Here is a 21,587-nt window from a genome sequence, read left to right on the forward strand (position 1 = left end):
TGCGAGCTTCTAAATTAAAATATTGAATGGCCAATTATATGGCCTAGGAGGACAAATTCGTTAAACTTCCCGAGCCCAAATTGGTATCAATAGAATGTTATGACCTATTTTAGCATCCCTGCTTCATTAGACACTCGGGCTGATACAAATTCAAACTCGGAAAGTCCAACGAATGTCTCCTAAAACCAGTGCAGTGGTGAGCGAACCACTATATATATATATATATATATATATATATATATATATATATATATATATATATATATATATATATATATATATATATATATATATATATATATATATATATATATATATATATATATATATATATATATATATATATAGGTTATATCCCTGAAAATTATTCAAGTATACGCTCCAACTGCAGCACATCCCGATGAAAAGATATACGAATTTTATGAGAAAATTGCAGAAACTAGCACGAATTATCACAGCACGTATACGATGATAATAGGAGGCTTCAACGCTAAGATCGGACAACGACTTGAAAAAACCGAAAACTATATAGGACAATTCGGCTCTGGAATTAGAAATGAGAGAGGAGAAAACTTGGTTAACTTCCTACAAGCCCACAAATACTATGCAATGAACACATTCTATAAGAAAAAACCTCAGAGAAAGTGGACGTGGCTGTTCCCAGACGGAAAAACTCAGAACGAAATAGATTACATACTGTGTAACAAAACACATATCATACAGGACGCAACAGTAATAAATACGGCGTCAGTAAGTAGCGATTACCGAATGGTTAGAGCCAAATTAGAGATAAAACATAATAAAAATAGAAATAAATTTAGAAAAACTTTTTGAGGTAACACGTTTGTATTAACCTCTCTATGGATGTTTGATTTTTTCATATTATTATTTTTAAATGAACTGATGATGCTTTCTGATTAGAGAGCGAAACATCTGCGAATAAATAGATTAAGTAGCCACCTTCTTTGTCTTTTTTTCTCCACCTTTTGACCGAAAAACCCACCACTCTTCGAGCGATCCTTGATTATATTGGATTTACGGTCGTAATATATATATATATATATATATATATATATATATATATATATATATATATATATATATATATATATATATATAGTGGATTTTCTTGGGCTTAGGTTCATAAAAAAATTTTGATTTGATACTAAGACATTTTCATATATTTTTTCGACGTTTCGGAAATCCATGCCTTTTTCAAGAAGTAATATTGACTAAATAAAAAAACATTTTATGACAGACATATTACGGTATAAAAGTTAAACTTTTGACTTACCAAGCATGTAAAAATTCGGTACTAACAAGTAGACGTCACAATTAAAATAATATTTAAAACATATGACATACCCACTAAGTCACTACATGTAAAATGTATTTTAAATCTAATGTGTTGTTTATTGATGTTAGTTTATCGTTTAAACAATCAGTTATTTTAACATCATAGGCGTTCTGAGGTTGTCTTTTTATGTGTTTTTAAATTAAGTTAAAATATATTTTGTTCAAATTTTTGACATCTTTTTTATCATTTATTGCATTATTATTTTTTTTTATTTGTATAGACTCTAGAAGCTCTCTCTTCTTCCTGTTGGGTTCACTTCACAGGATCTTGGTTTTCTCAAAATCAAATTTATGTTTTTTTTTCGTTTTCATGTTTTGTGAGGGCGGTTGAGTTTTTTTTGTCATATTTGTGGGAACGTATTCTTGAGTTCAGTAGCTGACTGGTTTGTCCAATATAAACTCAATCACAATTCGAGCAGGGAATTTCATATACAACTTGCGATCTTTTTAATAGAGGGGTTTTTGTTTTTAATCTTGTAAAATTCTTTTTCAAAAGATTGTGCCCTTTATGAGCAACCGTAATATTATGTTTGGACAGAAGATTTGCAATTTGTTCTGATAATCCTTTTATATAGGGAAGAGACATATAGTTTTTCTTTACCGTGTTGGTTTCATTGTTATTATTGTTATTGTAAAATTTATGCAGTCGCGATTTGAAAGTGTTGTCGATAAGGTGGTGTGAGTATAAATTAAGTGTTAGTGCTGTTTTTGCTTTTTAATGGCCTGAGGTCTATTGATAGGATCGGATAATCTAATAGCTCTATCGGCGAGTCCGATAACTACTGATTTCTTTTGAGACAGGGGACGATGAGAGTTGAAATTCAGATATCTCGACGACCAGGTTTTGGTGTACCATGAAGTAGTTATAGTACTGTTTTCTCTATGTAAGGTCAGGTCCAGAAAATTAATTTGATAATTTTTTTCAATTTCTAATGTGAATTTTAGTTTTTGGTGAAAGTTATTGAATTCATTTAGTAAAATATCCATTTTATCCTCTGGTGCTGCGCTCAAGCAGTCATCTATATAGCGATAGAAAAAAGGTATATCAAAATCTATTTTATTTAAAACAATTTCCTCTAGATGCTCTAAAACTAATTGAGCGATGGCACTGGATATGCTAGCACCCATAGCACATCCATCTGTTTGTTGGAAGATTTTGTTTTTATATAGTATTTTATATAGTATAGTATTGTTTTTATATTTTATGAACCTAAGCCCAAGAAAATCCCCTAAAAAAATATATATTAAGGTTCAAGAACTGAACTCAAACTATATATATATATATATATATATATATATATATATATATATATATATATATATATATATATATATATATATATATATATATTGAAGAACTGTATGCCTATAAACAGATACGCATAAGTATCGGCCAGCTGGCTGTTATTTATTATTCTTTCTCTCAATACGAAATAAAGTTTAGAGAGAAACCATACACGTTTTTCGATATAAAACACGGCAGCAGCGTTGCTTTAGCAAACTTACAAAGTATTTTTAATGCGGCTTTAACGTAAAAAGCGGTGTGCCCTTTTATATGATGCGGATTTCACTTTTGCACTTCAAAGAGCTGTAGCTTTGTTTATTTTAATCACAATTTCCCATTCAGCGATTCAAAATATTAATAAAATACCACGAGACTATGATATTCTAAAATGATGTCAATAAGAACTATTTTCTATTTTTTGTTGTCATGTTTTCGGAAACTTCTTTTTGTTTACTCATGCGCCTTAGTACCTCATCATTGGTAACTTTTTACTCATGGAATTCTTCTCCTTTGAAAGAGGAAGGTGAAGAAAATAAAACAAGACATGCTGAAGACAAAACAGCTGATACACATCGATGTGGTTTGATTATTAAAAAGTGGCGTGGCTTTGCACATACAAAATCATTAGAAATGAAAGTTCAGAAATAATAACTGATTATTTTAACTATTTAAGAAGCCAAACCACCAATGTACAGTAATAATTTAAAATTTTATTAGGCCTAGGGTACTGTAGTTAATGTTTTGTAATATTTTGAAACCTTCTGTCTTTTCATATGTGTTAAATATATGTCAGAGTATTCCTCTGTGTTGTATTCTACTTAATGTGCAAGCATTTTGTTTTTGCTAAACCCTTCATCATTATGGCTTTACAACCCTTCTCAAGAATTTCTCTCCAGTCGTCCCTATCCATCGCCTTTCTCGGACAAGCACTTACTCCCATATTTCTCATGTCTTCATAGATGGAATCTTGTTCTGGGTCTTCCTCTTCTTCTCTGACCAATGGGTCTATCAAGGAGCGTTTTTTTAGCTGGGTCATTTTGTTCCATCCGCATTACATGCCGTATCCACCTCAGACGTCCTATCTTAATATGTTTTACGATATCTGGTTCTTGGTATATTCTATAAAGTTCGAAGTTATATTGTCTTCTCCACACTCCATTGTCATTCGCCTTAGTACTTTTCTTTCGAAACATCCTAACATGTTTTCATTAATTTTTGTTAGAGTCCAAGTTCAGACTCTGAACTATATTGCTAGATCGTTATAAACAATAAATGCACATTTTTTAGGTAGGCATCGGTTAGTTCGGCCTATGGTCCAGTCCCGAGATGGCTTAACTTACGGGAGTCTACTGTAGTTGTAAATTAAAATATTTGAAAATTTATTTATAAAAAAATGCTTATAAAAATTGGTACCACTTTTTGAGATAAGGAACTTACAAATTCGAAAGATAGAATAGTTTTCAACTATCCACCCTTCAATGCATACAGAAAGGTACCCAGCTGCCGGACTATTAGTATCTTAGCTGAAATCTTATATATTTTCCCAGTGTTTATTAGTTTGATTGTTCTTTATTTCGTTCTAAGTTTATAATTGTGTATATATATTCTTTACTTAAATTAGCTTTCATCAATTAACATACCATCGCATCGTTTCGTAGATTTTTCGCTTGGGTTGTGAGATATTTTCGGACACATACATTAAATGTGTTTTCTTCTTAACGGAAACTCATGCAACCTCATTCCAACGGAAGTAACTCGATTACCCAAACTTTAGAATTTACAGTTGGTAATGAATGGTGCATTTCAAATGTATTCGAAGTTACTGTTTTCTCGGTATTGTAGAATTCAGTTCAGGTGAACATATATCTAAACTTGGTAATTGAATGATTACGTACAACAGGTATTAGGGTATACGTTTAATAAAGATTTGTATCTACCAGAATTAATCCTGTTATTTGTGTATTGTAAATGTTAATCATTTCTAATTTTAATAATTAAAGTATATTATTTATAGAAATATATAATAGATTATTATAAATTAATACTCCAATTGTGTTTATTTAAATTAAAATATGAAACGACTGTTTGTTTCATAGATTTCTGATTTATCCATAAATCCAAGATTCATCGCCACTTACAATCGTATAAACGTTTTTTGAGCTTTCTTTGTTGATCCGTTCCAATGTTTTTCGACACCAATTGACGCGAACCGCTGTTTGCTTTTTGTGAGTGAGCAAATGAGCGACCACGTTGAAATTCGCAATACCAGCGGTATATAAAGTAGAAACCCTCAATTTAGAAGAGTGATATCATAGTTTAAACGCGGAATATCCTATATTCCGCGGATATTTAAATGTACACAGCGGCCCTCGAAAACTGCCTGTTTTCTCGATTGCAATTTGCGTTTCCTCATAAGAAATTACAGAATATATAAAGTAGTATATTTATTTGTGCTTCTCTATAGTAGACTTGACCAGAAGTTGTCGAACAGGTAATAATACGAAACGTTTATGAAGCAATTGTCGGCAGAAAAATGGCATTAAATGTTAGCCAAGCGGTCGATATTTGTAGCAGTTTAACAAAAGTATCCGTTAGCTGTATGTATCGTGTACTTAAAAATATATCGGAAAATAAAAAGCAAGAAAAAGGTAAAACAAGAGGTAGGAAAAGCATTGTTTTGGATGACGAGACAAGGAATATTATACGTCGAAAAATTCATTCATTTTATTTTCGGAATGAAATTCCAACACTGAAAAATATTTCTCAAGAGCTCGAAAACGATGACTCCTTACCCAAGATATCTCGTAGAGTCTTAACCAGGACCATGCGTGAAATGAACTTTCGATATGTAAAACTCAACAGAAAAAGTATGCTATTAGAAAAAAATAAAATTATTGTGCGGAGAAGAAAATATTTAGAAGAAATACGCAAAATTCGCAGCACTGGACGCAAAATATGTTATTTGGATGAAACCTGGATTAACCAAGGTTGGAAAAGGTCATACAGTTGGAAAAGTTTGGCAAGATTTAAATGTCAAGTAAACGCGAAACATTTATAGAAGGCTGATATACAGGATTAAAAGCTCCATCAGGAAAGGGACGGCGTTTAATCGTCACCCATATAGGAAGTGATACAGGGTTTCTTGATGATGGTTTTCTTCAATTTGAGTTGAAAAAAAATAGGTGATTATTAAAGAAATTCAAAGGGAGGATTCAAGAATGGCTTACAGAAAAGGGGATTGCATACGAAGAATCAATGCTCAAAATTTAGCTCCTTGACATTGCACGGTTAAGGAAAATTGAATATCTTAAATATGTTGTAGGTGAAACTGCAAAAGATTATGGTGTCAAAGTTCTGCGTCTACCTCCTTATCATTGCGAACTTAATCCCATTGAACTTATCTGGGAGCAAGTGAAAGGAGATGTAGCACGCAATAACAAAACGTTCAAATTAAACGAAATTAAGAAACTTTTGATTCAAGCAATCCTCCATGTAACTCCAGCGAAATGGGCTAAATGTATAGGCCACATAATTAAAGAAGAACATCGTATGTGGGAACTTGACACTCATCTCAAAGTTTTACTAGAGCCAATTATAATTACACCAGGTGGTGAAGATAATGACAGCGATAGCAGCACTGCATCTTCAGGTTTAGACAGCGAATAATATTTTCTAATAGTTTAATAAGAACATCAGCATAAAAAAAACCAAAAACAAAAAAAAAACGAAAAGAACATAGTAAGTGTGTATAGTGTTTGTGTTTAAACACATCAAACATTATTTTTATTTTGTTTTTATAGAATTTTATTTTGTTTTATAGGATTTTATTTTGTTTTGTTTTATACTGTTTAAGTGTTTTGTTCATTTTATTTAATAAGACAATATGGCTCTTGGCGAACACCCATTTAAAAAAAGTATCGCGCCACAAGACATACCTCTGGGGTGGTGTGGAAACTGTCTTAAAATTTGTTTTAAAAAAAATTTCATTGTGTAACTCTTTAAGGACGGGTCACGTCCTTACAAACGTCAAAAGACGTTTTAGCGTAACTTCCGCGACAGCCGGTTGGTATCAGTAAACTTTCTGCAAAATTACTTCTTTTTTATAGCTTTTTGTTTGTGGCATTCTGTATTTTTAGGGGAATGTAGGGAATGAGCCACAAAATATTTATTCATATGTTTATTTATTGACGTTTCGATCTCTATATCCAGAGACCGTTTTCAATTATACAAATGATAGTACTATTTATTTTCTATGGCTTTTCGCTTGTCGTTCTGTATTTTTAGAAATAATGTTGGGAATAAGCCACAATATATTTATTCAAATGTTTAATTTACGGACGTTTCGATCTCTATATCCAGAGACCGTTTTCATTTATACAAATGATAGTACTATTTATCTTCTATGGCTTTTCGCTTGTCGTTCTGTATTTTTAGAAATAATGTTGGGAATAAGCCACAATATATTTATTCAAATGTTTAATTTACGGACGTTTCGATCTCTATAAAAAGACCGTTTTCAAACATACAAATGACAGATATATTTATTTTTCTATAGCTGCTTGTTTGTGGCATTCTGTATTTTTAGGGAGAAGATTGAACATAAGCCACAATATATCTATTTACATGTTTAATACATTGACGTTTCGATCTCTATTCCGTTTTTAAAGATAGAAAAAAAAAGAAAATAAACAATATAAGATTATAAAAATATATAATAATAAACAAATAAAATCAATATAACTATCATTTATATCTTTGAAAGCGGTCTTTGGATATAGAGATCGAAACGTCAGTAAAAACTTGTAAATAAATATATTGTGCCCTATTTCGAACATTAATATTTGAAAAATAAAGTATAATTAACGTTAAAATAAAAGTAAGTGTACGTCACTGGATTTCCAAACGGCTTTCCGCATTTCTGGGCCTTTAAACGATGACTCACTCTCTCAAATTGTGAAATTATACTTTAGTTGACTGGTCCGATGCTTCATTCCCAAGCACAGAAACCATTTTAGACATTGCTGTTGGGAAATTTGTAAAAAAATATTGCTCGAAAATGCTCTCGGCTAAGATACATTTTTCGACTGTCTTGCTTATTTCTGAAATTCCCTTAATCTACACGACTTGTATCGCAATGAAACTCATTTTATGTCAACAAAAGATTGAGGTTACATTTGTGTCGAAAGAGTTTTATTGGTGGCGACCTCTAAGCGGCTATATGCAAAACTAAAACGACAAACTTCGTACCAGCATTGAGATTCATTTTATTCGACTTTCATTCGTTTCTTTCTGAAAAAAGGACGGTAAACGACTTTTCGAAAAACTTAAGGGGCTGGTTTAAATGCAGTTCAATAAAACTCTTCAGAGCAGCGGAAGGTAAAAGTGAAGATAGTGGTGATAATATCCAACCTCCGATTGGGAGACGGCACTTAAAGAAGAATATTATTCTTTTTTTACCTCCTCTGAAGGTAAAATGCCAATAATTGTGATACAAATTCTTTCATGTTTTAATCTTCTAGTTTTTATCCTATATGCTATAGCTTTCTGTTCTAGATTTTCATATACACTATTGGTAAAAATTGTGGAAGGAAACTAAAAATTATCGTTTTTCCAGCAACACTTTCTCATGATCGTGATTTATATAGTTTATCAGTAAATTCATCAGCAAAATTCGAGATTTGTGAATGGCAATATTAACAATACTGTATTGCGTGAGGGTTTAGCTAGTCGGTCAACTACACCATTGAAAGCGTTAGTACAGTTTCGTGCGACTTCCAGTGTTTATTAGTGACTTCAGGTAGTTGTTACTAAGGTGATATTGTTTTATTGTCGGAGAGGAATACATTAGTGTCGATTCAACGAAAATGGCACCAAGAAACCCAAGACGTGTTGACTGGTCGCCAGGAAAGAGAGCCAAAGCAATTATCCTTCGAGAAGAAGGTTACAAATATCAAGAAATAGCAATCAAATTGGGTGGTGGCGCCACAAAATCAGGTGTAATGAAAGTTTGTAAACGTTATCATAACGATAAAATCAGCAAAAAGAACAGGCAAACCGTAAGTTAGTCAATACAATGAGCGTAGAATATGCCGACTGTCTCTAGAAGATTGAAGAATATGTCACAGATCCGCAAAAGAAATTAATGCTATTGTCAAATCAACTGGTTTGCAAATATCGGACGGCACTATCACAAGAAAGTTGTGTGAAAATGGATTGCGAACACGAACTCCTGGAAAGAAAAGGTTCCTGAACAAAAAACAGAAGCAAAAACGCATTGATTGGGTTTTGGAATACAGAGCGTGGACAGAAGAACAGTGGAGTATGGTAATTTGGAGTGATGAAACCAGAATCTCGATCTTTGGGAATAACTGAGTGAATTTTGTTTGCCGCCTATCGGGAGAAGACCTTTTGCCCCATTGTATTACGGTCACTATGAAGCGTCCTGTGAGTGTCATGATATGGGCTTGTATAACCACTAATGGAGTTGGACGTTTAGCAGTAATAGAGGGCAATAGTAATGCAAAAAATATCAGGAAGAGATACTGCAAGCTAAACTGCTGCCGACTATCAGAGATTTGTTTGAAGGGGGTGCCCAACAATACATCTTCAAGCAGGATGGAGCGCCTTGTCATACGGCTAAGACTTCAATGGAATGGTTGAGAAACCATGACGTTACTGTCCTGTCTTGGCCAGGAAATAGTCCCGATCTAAATCCAATAAAAAATTTATGGTCAAGGCTGAAAGTGTTAGTATCACGCCGAAACCCAAGTAACAAGAGAGAATGGATAGAAGCCATTATTCAAAACTGATTTAGAGTTACACCAGAAGATTTGGCTCGTCTCGTGAACTCCATGCTTCGCAGAATCGAGTCTGTCAACAAAGTTTAGTCCACCAAATACTAATTTTCTTGATAATAATTATTGTACTATTTTTTGTACTGTTGTTTTATTTATTTTTAAATTTTTAGAGTGTTTTTTTGTCAAAATAGATGTTAAATATTAGAATCATAAAACGATGCAATAAAATTATAGATAAACTTATAAATAACATAAGTCTTGTCAAAACGAGGAATGCTGATAACAAAACTAAAATTTTTGTAAAGTTTCCAGAATTTTGGCGACTAGTGTATATTGTCTCTTAATATAGCTACACCGCACCGACTTCTTTCGTTTTGATCTTCTCCACTGATCATTGTGTAGTCGTCCAAATTTTTCGTATTGTGTAAATGAAAGTGTAGTGCGAAAAATTAAGCAATTTAACAGTTCATTTTTGTTAAAGTGGTTAAAAATTTATTCCGCACTCACGGTTGAGATAACAATTTATTGGTAATCACCGTGTAATAAAACAAATTATGGTAGAAACAACATGTGCACTTCAAATAATAATTATATTGACTTACATACATAAAAATTTTTTCACGTACACGTTAACTGAGTGTCCTACAAAATGGAAACTAATATTTCACTATATTATCTATATATATACGTATAACAAATTCTCGTTTCACACTGTTTATAAAATTTTACATGTATATTCGGTAGGTCTGAGAATAGATCGTAATATATTTTTCACCTAAGTCATAAGGATTGTCGACTCCAACATTTTTTTTTATTTTTTGGACAAAATTTGTCATTTTTATTTTTTTTATGATGTAGCATCAAAAAATACATACAACCCTTTCACTCTTCTATCACTAACCCCTATGTTTTAATAGCCATATTAGTGATTTAATAATTTTAACTCTGGTCGATAACTGATCAACTATCACTAAATCAGTTATCTCCGCCAGGCGTCCACCAGTGTCACTTTTTACTCAGTAAACAGCACGAAGTAGGGATGAGAACGAATCCGGTCTCCTGTCTCTCTCACACAATAAGCCTTCTCTAACTCCGAAAACTCTACACAGTTTCGGCCATCTGTCTCATATTTACCCTAAAAAAGTCTCACTTTTGCACCTGGTAAACAATTCGACTTAACTCAATTATGCTTCAATACAGACTGCCGCTCAAAAGGGCTAACAACTATGGAAGTATTCTCGGTATATCGACGGGTTTATCCATTTTAAACCGAATCATATATGTTTTTAATCACATATGTTTTTTATCATTAATTAAAAACATATATGAAAATGCCACCATGCAGATAAAGCTGGACGAAAGTACAAAAACTAATCCCATAAGACTACAACTGGGAGTAAGACAAGGAGACACCATCTCTCCCAAACTATTTACCCTTGCTCTAGAAGATATTTTTAAGAAACTAGAATGGAACAATAAGGGCATCAACATCGATGGATCATACTTAAACCACTTGCGATTCGCAGATGACATAGTTTTAATAGCCGATAATATCCAAGAACTAAATGATATGTTACAACAATTAAATGCAGTTTCAGGAGCGGTAGGCTTAAAAATGAACTACAGCAAAACAAAAATACTGAGCCGAGACCAGACAAATATAACAATACAAAATCATACCATAGAAAATGTTGAACATGTATATTATTATGTATATCTAGGTCATGTTATCAAACTAGGAAAACCAAATCAAGATGCTGAAATTAAAAGAAGAACACAACTGGCATGGGGCGCTTTCGGCAAATTAGCATATATCTTGAAAAACACCTCCATTCCTGTAAACTTAAAGAAAAAGGTGTATAACACATGCATACTACTAGTTTGTACTTACGGCTTGGAGACAGTAGCCCTTACCAAAAAATCTGCTAAAAAATTAGAAACAACGCAAAGAGCAATGGCACGAATCATGCTTGGAATATCACTAAGAGACAAGATTAGAAACACCGAGATAAGACGTAGAACGAAGATTAGGGATATTATGGAAGAAATTACAAAAACGAAATGGCGCTGGGCAGGTCACGTAGCCCGATATAATGACAACAGGTGGACACGGAGAATTCTAGAATGGAGACCAAGGACGACAACAAGAAGCATGGGAAGACCTCAAAAAAGATGGGTAGATGACATAAGAGATCGGATAGCCAAGCGGGCTGGGCGGCTGGCTTCTCCTTCGCTTCACTGCGAGAGATGTCAGTTCAATCCCCAGCTCGGTGTACAGAAAACAAAAAGGCTAACGCAGCAGTTTAAAAATTCTAAATGAATCTGCGGCTTAGTCTAGAATATGCTGGTATCTGATCGGCCTATGGTGGAGCAGTACGGCAAGAGATAAGGGCTTGTGGCTTGGTGATACTCCTCCATAGATCCCTACCGGAAGGGCGTGTGCCGCCTAAATACCGGGTATATATATATATATATATATATATATATATATATATATATATATATATATATATATATATATATATATATATATATATATATATATATATATATAGATGACATAAGAACAGTGGCAGGCAAACAGTGGATTAGATTGGCGCAAGATAGAGAAAGATGGAAGCAATTGGGAGAGACCTACATTCAGGAGTGGATTGAAAATGGTTGACAAAGAAGGAGAAACCGAATCAAACGATGGCTCGAACGATGAAAGTTAAGAAACGAAAATTTAAAAGTTTTTTCATTTAAATATGCATAAACTAATTTAACTCTTTTTTAAAACATTAAAGGTATATTACGTTTATATTTTTATTGCGTAATAAGGTACTTTAAAGTTTTGGCTATCGTTGACCATATATTAGTACCAAAATTCTGTTTTTTTTTCTTTCAGTGTCTCACATTTACACCACATGACTTTACGATTTTTGTTTCAGTATAATGGATCATTCGCAACATTCACTGCACGAAGGTCACAACATGGATCATTCTATGGATCACATGCATAACTCCGATGGGACGGGAATGGATATGTCTATGTATGTAAGTATTATTGTTCAGTGTCAAAAATACTTATCAAGTAGGCCATTATAGTGCATATAAGGAATTTATTTACTGTATACTTACCTACTTGACGTCAGTACCGATCTGAGGCTGTGATTCTGAGTCTGCTAGTACACCACGCAGGACGACGGGGCAGGGAAGTTCTTATTCTCAACACGGCTCGTCTTAATCGCTAATAGGGAACGTCCTATGGGAGTGCAGGACCATAAGACAGGTGTGAATAAGGTATACTCAATAAATACGCGCGTAGCGCGTATCAACTTAAACCATGACATCACGGTCGCAGCCAGGGGGAGGGGGTTTGGGGGTTCAAACACCCCCGCCCCGAAAATTTAATATAATAACATACATAAAATTAAAATGAGGTAGGCATGCGGCATATCCCATTCAATACCATTATCATCACGCTGCTACAGTCCATGTAGGGTCCGTTCTGCGCCATTTTACTGAGAACCTTGCTTGAACTTTCCAGTTGGCAACACGTATCTTCTTATGCTTGTAGATTTGTACAGTTCAAAGTTATATCTTTGCTCCGAATATTTTGTCCATAATATGTGAGAACGGGGACCATCAGTGTTCTGTACAGTCTTATACGAGTTTTTTGAGATAGACGTTTGTCTGTTTTATTCATTACCAACTATTACATAATATATGTTGTGTCATCTTTTGATCCTGCTAAATTGGATGTTGGTTTTTATGCGCATCAAGGCAAAATAAAGGATGACTATCTAAATGCCCAAATTTTAAAACAACCTTGGACTTGGCTGAAAACGAAATTTGCGCTAATAAATGAAATAGATGGAAATATTCCCCTGGTTGTCATATTCTGAATATAAAAGTAGAGTCTATAGTATTTGCGTCATAATAAGACGCTCACTTACTGATGGTAAAAGGGGCCATAAGCGGTTTGGCCAGCTTATAACCGACCTTATATTCTTATTTTTATTGTGTTTATTATTTCGCATTCTTTGCCCATTTCTCGCAATACTTCCGTGTTAGTTTTCTTCCGTGTCCATGCTATTCTAAGCATCCTCCTGTAACACCACATTTCAAAGGACTGTAACTTATTTATGTGTTCTTGCTTTAATGTCCAGCTTTCAAGTCCATATTGCAGTACCGAAAACACGTAACATCTCAGTGCTCTTACTCTCAGTTCTAATCTAAGGTCTTTGTTGCAGAGAATTGTTTTCATTTTTACAAACGCATTTCTTGCTATTTCTATCCTAGCTCTTATTTCGGTTGTTTGATCATTATTGTCTGAAGCACCAGGTTCCTAGGTATTTGTATTTATCAACCCTTTCTATCGGTACATTTCCCAAATGTATGTTTGTTGGTATGTTTGTTTTTTTTGTTATTATCATGTATTTGGTTTTTTATATTTGGCTTTTTTATATTCATTTGTAGTCCATATTTTTCACAGAATCTGTTTGTTTTGTCTATCAGTAATTGGAGTTGTTCAGCAGAGCTTGCCATAATCACGGTGTCATCTGCATATCTTATGTTGTTAATAGATCTTCCGTTAATTATTATTCCTTCACTTTGAGATAGTAATGCTTCTTCAAAAATGGCTTCACTATATACATTAAATAGTAATGGGGACATAATACATCCCTACCTAACTCCTCTTCTGATTTAAATTTCTGGACTGGGTTCGTTATCTATTACGATTTGTGCTTTTGATTCCAGTAGAGGTTTATTATTATTCGTAAGTCCCTATGGTCTATGTTTTTTGTCTTTAGAATTTGGACTAATTTTTCATGTCTTACTTTGTCAAATGCTTTTTCAAAATCAACGTAACAAACATGCACATCAACATTCATATCCATGCATCTTTGAGCTAACACATTAAAAGCAAATAACGCTTCTCTGGTTCCTAGTCCGTTTCTGAACCCAAACTGACTATCATCTATTCCTTCTTCCAGTTTTTTATTTATACGACCATGTATTATTTTCAGGAATAATTTGAGAATGTGACTTATTAGTGATATTGTTCTGCATTCACCGCAATATTTAGCGTTTGTATTTTTAGGGATAGCACAAAAGGTGGAGAGTAACCATTGTTCCGGTATGTGTCCTGTTTTGTATACTGAGTTAAATAAGTCTACTATAATGTCTAAGGTTTCATCATTTATGAATTTTAAGGTTTCTATAGGGATTTGGTCTGGACCTACTGCTTTACCATTTTTGCTGTTTTTTAATGCCATTTTAATTTCCTCTTTTAATATCTTTAAAACCATATCCTCTTCTACTTCTATCTTCATCTGTTCTGTTCTATTGTCTTTGAACAGTTCATTGATGTATTCTGTCCATCAACACCATTTTCCCACTTGCATCTTTCAGTATTCCCGGTTTTCTTGTTCTATTGTTGTGAGTTAATTCTTTAATTTTTTTATGTGTGTTAAAACTATCATGTCTTTTCTGGTATTCTTCTCTTTCTGTGCATTGTTCTTTTAACCATTGTTCTTTCGCTTTCTTAATTCTCTATTTTATTTGTTTATCCACTTTTTTGTACATCTGATTATCTTTGTTTTTATATTGACGTCTTTCTTCCAATAAATCTAAAATTTCTTCCGTCATCCATTGCTTCTTTTTATATCTGGTTGGTATTAGAATTTCTTTTTGAGTTTTATCTATTTCTGTCTTTATTAATAACCATTTTTTATCCGTCTCAGTATTTTGTAGAATTTGTTCTTTAACATTCATTAATCCGTTGTTGATTTCATCTGCCAGGCGTTGCCTTACGTGTGGGTTCCTTAATTTACTTGTATCGATTTTTGCATTTGTTGTTCTTCGTTTTATAATTTTCATTTTGAGCCTAATTTTGGTCACTACTGGATTGTGATCTGATCCTATGTCGGCACTTGGATAGGTTTTTGCGGACTTGCGTTTCTGTATATTTGTCTAACTAATATATAGTCTATTTGGTTTCTTACAATTCTCCCTTCTTTATCTGCTGGTTACTTCCAGGTATATAGTCTTCTCTTTGGCATTTTAAATAATGTATTAGTTATAACAAAATTATTGTTTTGGCAAAATTCAATAAGCCTGTCACCCCTTTCGTTTCTGTTGCCTAGACCATATCCTCCTGTACATTCTTCTACTTTTTCTTCCATAACCTTTGCGTTAAAGTCTCCCATTATAATTGTTACATCTTGCGTTTTAATGGATTTTAAAATGTTGTCTAGGTCTTCGTAGAAAGTTTCAATATCGCTCTCTGCTTTGTCTGCAGTTGGAGCATAAACTTCATTACAGCTTCATCAATGTTTTTATTTAATATTATCCCGACACCATATCTGTGTGAACCGTCTTGACTTCCTGAATAATATATTGTTTTATTGTTGATTTTTATCTTTCCTGAGTCGGGCCATTGGACATCGCTGATTCCTAAAATATCTATATTCAGCCGTTCCATTTCTTTAACAGCATTATGTACTTTTCCAGTTTTGATGTAAACTTCTAACATTCCAAGTCGCTACTTTGCAAGGTTTTCGCATGTTGACGACCGGGGAGGCCTTGCAGTCTTGTGAGTTTCATGATCAGTAGAGTGTTTGGTTGTATTGTTAGTCATGATGATTAACTAGGGATGCTCTATGAGCCTTTAATGCATTGTTTTTTACACGTCCTGCATCGTTTATTGAAATTTAGTATAGTAGATTTGTTATTGATGAAGTACGCTTTAAGTATGGGATTTTTGAGATCGCCAAAGTTTATGTCTATCTAACTGTTGGAACTTTTGACTGATCTCCTGAATTTGACTGATTAATATAAAATGTTGTTTTTACAACACTAACGTATGTTGCTTTTTCACGGAAACACATTGTATTAGTCGTAGATAAAACGTAAAATTTCAATGTTCTGTTGAATAAAAAATTGACGAATAGCACTTATTTTACTTATCACATATTATCTTTTGCTTTACTTCATTAATAAAGAGGTACACTCAACTAATCTTGTCACAATTCAAACTAGTGAATATAATACTTTCTAATAAGTCGATAAATTTAGATCGAATTCGTAATAGATTTCTGCGGTTACGTGACGGAAAAAGAACGGGTAACATTCGTTTCAATTGTCCAGTTTATTCGTATTGTAATTGGAGTTTTAAATGGTTGGTCGTTTTTTCGGACTTAGTATTTTCGACTATAGCCTAGTTTAATCGAAATTGTGCTAGAACGACTTCAAAATTTAATTAGATAAAATTCTTTATCGTAATTCTGTATCCTGTGAACAAAAAAAAAAGTGGTACATTTGACTGTGCTGTAGACTAGCGGCAAGCTTAATACCAAGGAGTATAGACGCATATAGAAGCATATTTCAAATGGAAGGAATGAACATGAACATGGACATGGACATGGACAAGGACATGGGCACGGTTAGTATACTTCAGCAGACTCCTGTCGATGGCGACTGCATACACTTTATTATATTAGTTGTATATTTCTGGACATTTAAATTAAACATTTGAATCATAGTATTGTTTACAGTTCGATAAAGCAGTTATTAACACTACGCTAAACGACGTCTAAAAAAATACATTAATGCACGACGGTAGTCTATCAGGACCTAAGATGATGACGCCATATTTTTTTTGTAATATTGTGATATTACAAAAATTTTACTGTAATCTATTTTACAAAAAGTTTTTTAATTACAAATTGAGAGAAATACATTTTGTGCCTAGGCGGATTATATAATACGGAATAAATTATTATTTTTACACTTTTATTTTAAAAAATTATAAAAATACATAACAAAAAATCGGTTGCCTGTAAAGTCGGTTTTACGGGCGAAGATTTTACGTGACAACGTCTTTTTCTCGGTAGAATATTTATTGATATGAATATTATTAAATTGCACAATAGGAACAAGGAATTGAATGAAAATAAGAATTGCACAAATTTTAACTATAGAAATATATTTTGTTTACTAAAACATTGTACATGTAAACTTAAACTTAACTAATTTCTATTTGAGTGATTTTGTTGAGGATAGAACGATGATAGGAGAAATATGAAATGAAAGGAAGTGTTTCTGCTGTAATGTGTCTTGAACGCCAAGAACGCTCGAGAAAGATAGAGACACAAGCACGGAAGCACGCACCGATTCAACGCGCCTAATTCTCTAGTGCTGCGCGCGCAGCGGACCGATCATGTTTGAGTGGGAGAGAGACGCAAGGCATTCGCCGGTCCGGCGGGCCTCTCTCTCGTTCGGTGACTCACTGTAACAGACGTGAGCGGGCGTTACACTTTTTCATGAATGACTCCGAGCCACAACCTAATTTAAGACGTTGTCACGTCAAAAATTTAACAGTTTTTTATTAGGGATGGGTAAAAATATATTTGATAAAATTAAGAAACGTAAAATATAAACAAAATAAAAATTGTTTGTTCGGGCTGTTAGGCCGTTGTCTTCTGAGATTAGTTCTCAAAATAAAAATTGCTGCAGAAAATACATCTGAAAAAGCACAAAATTATACAATGATTTTACGTCATTTTGTTTACACAGTCTGTGCAACACGCTACAATATGTTGCATTCACAACCAATTTTTGCAAAACTTACAGAAATGTCTTGTTTTCCGATTTTTGCGATACCCACAGTGTTCTCTTTTATTGGGAGGGGGATCTCATAGAGCTTTAGAGTTGCCGTATTTGACAACCGCAGACTGAATATATGAATGTAAACCTGACGTCGAGGCTCTCGAATCCATATGTTGTAACGATAATATTTTGCCTACCATAGGGTAAGATTATGGGGGTAGAAAATTGGGGACAGAAACTATGAGGGCGAAGATAGGGCAAGCAAAATAAACGCTACTATGCGAACGGCACTCAGGGGGTTGCTGGAGAGCTGGGGTCGTGGATAAGTGAACGACAGGGGTTCGGATTTGGGCAGCTACAAAAAAATGAAATAAAGGGGTTACTTACGTAAATCTCCTGGAACAAACAAAACAGAAAGAAACAGGAAACACCTCTAGTAATTTATAAAGAGCGCCACTTCAAGGTGCCTAATTATAACTATTACAACAACTAGTTGTAACTTGAGATATAATTATTAAACATAAAAAACATATCTTTTCCAAATGGAAACTCAAAAAAAAAGGTTAGTTACAAAAAGAATAAACAAAATGTTAAGAAACAAAATTTAACGTTTATTTTTGTGTCGCCACAAACAGTTACAAAATAGACAGTGAAAAAATAATACAACAATAGTCGCAAAATACAAAAATACAAAAAAGACTTACATGTTTCATCTGTTTACAAATTCCAGGAGTTGGAGATACTATTATAAACTTACAAAATTTACCGCACAGAGATTAACCTTTTTTTTTAATAAAACAAACTAAAATCAAAAATAATAAAACGAGCTGTCGTGAGTTAACATTAAATTAAGAAAAAAACTGAACAAATAAATTGACAGCTAAAGTCAAACCCTAAAATTTTACTATTTATTAATTATTACAAATCTTTTTTTGTTATGAAAGCAAATTCTTATTATTAAAAAAATGTCTGTCTTTACTTTAAAATTTGAAAGTTACCTGGATTTCACAAAAATTACACTTGCGCTGTAAACTGGACTTCTTAAAAACTCAACAATGGCTGGGAATCTCTGACACACGAACAAAAAGGAAAATGGGTCACTGGAACACAAACCTTGGAAATTAAACTGGACTTGGCTTCTTAAAAACAGGAAAAGGTACAACTGGATACAATGGCAACATTTCAAAACTCACTTAAAACTGTAACTGAACCATTAAACTGCTACTATATTTTACATATTTTTCATAAAAAAAGACGAACGAGGAACATTTCAAATTTGACGTAAAATTTGGACATAACGCTGAAGACCACCGCTCTTCACCGCGGCTCCAACGAAAGTGACGAAATTATCTTAAAAATTTGATCGCATAAGTTGGAATAAACAAAACACTTTGGGTTTAAGACACATAAACAAGACACAACGGAAATTTAGACCTAAATTCTTAATTTGAAAACGCAATATCGGGCGGTTTGAACAAAGAAATATCGAAGAAATTTGCGCCTGTGACATAAACAAACAATAAAATGATTTATTATCGACGGCGGCGACCTAAAAAGAACGAAAGATTATTTGGGTTTTAAATTGAAGGATACGAACTAAGAAACATTGAAAAAAATTCTTCGTTATTATAATGCATACATAAGGGGATTTCAATTTAACACATATACGAGGGGATTCCAATAAATTTCAAATGCTACAATGTCCTTTTATTAGCTCCATTCCCAAATTTCTTATAAAAAGCCTAATCTATTCTTATAAAAGCCTCGTATTTTGACTCTATTCTATATCTGGATTATTGAATCTAGTAATGATAAAAGTATCAATATTGTAAACGTTTAATATTCCATAAAAAGTGACTAACGGCCACTGTTTCGTATTTCTTGAAACGTCATAAGAAGAAGCCATTTTATCAACAATATCTACACCGCATTTTGTAGAATTATAAAATAAAATTGTCTCTGGCTTACCACTAGCTGGATCAACTGTGTCGTCACGATGAAAAGAAGACACGAAGAGGACAATTTTTTTCTTTTAGGAACATACAACGAAGTCATTATGTGTTTTCCAAAAGCACATACAGAAGACTGCACGGGACGATTTTGTACGTTGGTTATAATGGTTGGCAATTGCGGCTTATTGGTTTTTAAAGTACCTACAACAGTCAATCTATAATTTGTTAAAAGTTCCTCGACAGCTGGACAAGAAGTAATCCAGCGGTCCATCGTTACATTTCTTCCCGAACCTTACAACGGTTGACACATTCTCAGTGTAACTGCTGCAGTGGAATTATCTAATTTGTACGGCCCAGATGGCTGTTCAGCATATATTTCAATATGATTTGTGTAGAAGGTTCTAGCATCAACGGTGGCAAACACTTATATACCATAATTTTTGGACTTGTTCGGTATGTACATTCGAAAATTACATTTGCCTCGAAACGCGAAAAGCATTTCATCCAAAGTGACGTACTCACCTACAGAATAATAATTTTTACAATTCTGAACAAATGTGTAAAACATCTCTTATGTGAGCCAATTTTCTGTTCGCTTCCTTTCATCCCTAGTATTTTTATCGTCAAAGCGAATTCTTAGAAGGAATCTAAATCGTCTCTCTGTCATAGTCGCAATAAATATTTCGCTTCCTAATCCATCTCGCGCCCGAAATTCTTTTAAATTTTTTCGTGATCCATGATCTAGTCCTACCAAATAAAGCAAACCAAGAAATGCTCGCATTTCCGAAATCGATGTATCTCTGACATCCCGTTTATCTTTGAAATTTATAGAAATAGATCTAACATAAAGATTCGTATAGTGTACCACAGAATCAACGATATTACTAAATAAAAGGTTCCATGATTTAATCGGAGTACTTGCATTTCTTCCAATACCAGTAGTGCCTGGTAAATGTTGAACAATATTTTCTTTTCTTAAAAGTGAAACTGGAACAAACCATGAAGTGGAGATATTCAGGAGTGGCTAGTATACCTGTTGAATACAAAGCACGTGGTGTTCGTGTGTATTAAGGTATAAACATTTTTATACCTTAATACACACGAACACCACGTGCTTTATTTTCTTTTCTAGTATAAACTGCTCTAGCAGGTGTATGTTTTGGCCATTTAGTTCCATCTTTACCATAATATATAATCGTCTGTCACCTTCTGTAGCATTCCTGTCTTCCACGTGCTGTTATGTAGCCTCTGCCGTTTCTTGCTCAGAATCAGTTTCGTGGTTACTGAATATCTCTATCTCCTCATCAGACATAGACTTATCAGAATCATAGATATCTTAGTCAATCTGAACTTCATCATATAGAGCTTGCAGACGTGGTATTTCCCTTTCATAGGCATCCATATTACTAAAAATATTTATAAGTATCCTGAACTTGTTATGATATAACACCTACCTACCTGAGTGCAATCATTGAATCACTTGTAAAATACAGAAAATTATGCCAGAGTCCAATAATTGAATCACTTGTAAAATACAAAAACACTATGACCGATTCCATGGGTACAAAGAGTTACTAATGTTGAGGATTCCATGGGTACAAA

At 33.5% G+C, this 21,587-nt stretch overlaps 1 protein-coding gene across 3 annotated transcripts in view; it reads left to right on the plus strand.

The window, feature by feature from the left end:
* The window catches only part of Ctr1A (Copper transporter 1A), a 125,848-nt gene that overhangs the window by 64,775 nt on the left and 39,486 nt on the right, over positions 1-21,587 (plus strand). For 2 of the 3 annotated variants that reach the window (XM_072528924.1, XM_072528925.1), the window contains exon 2: positions 12,369-12,474. In XM_072528924.1, coding sequence (XP_072385025.1) covers positions 12,373-12,474 — 102 coding nt within the window. In that variant the 5' untranslated portion in view covers positions 12,369-12,372. Of the gene's footprint in view, positions 1-12,368; positions 12,475-16,436; positions 16,868-21,587 lie in introns of those variants that run through there. The other variant, XM_072528926.1, reaches the window with a different exon arrangement.

Source organism: Diabrotica undecimpunctata, chromosome 4 (assembly GCF_040954645.1).
Source record: "Diabrotica undecimpunctata isolate CICGRU chromosome 4, icDiaUnde3, whole genome shotgun sequence".
In the NCBI taxonomy this organism is placed as follows: Eukaryota; Metazoa; Arthropoda; class Insecta; order Coleoptera; family Chrysomelidae; genus Diabrotica; species Diabrotica undecimpunctata.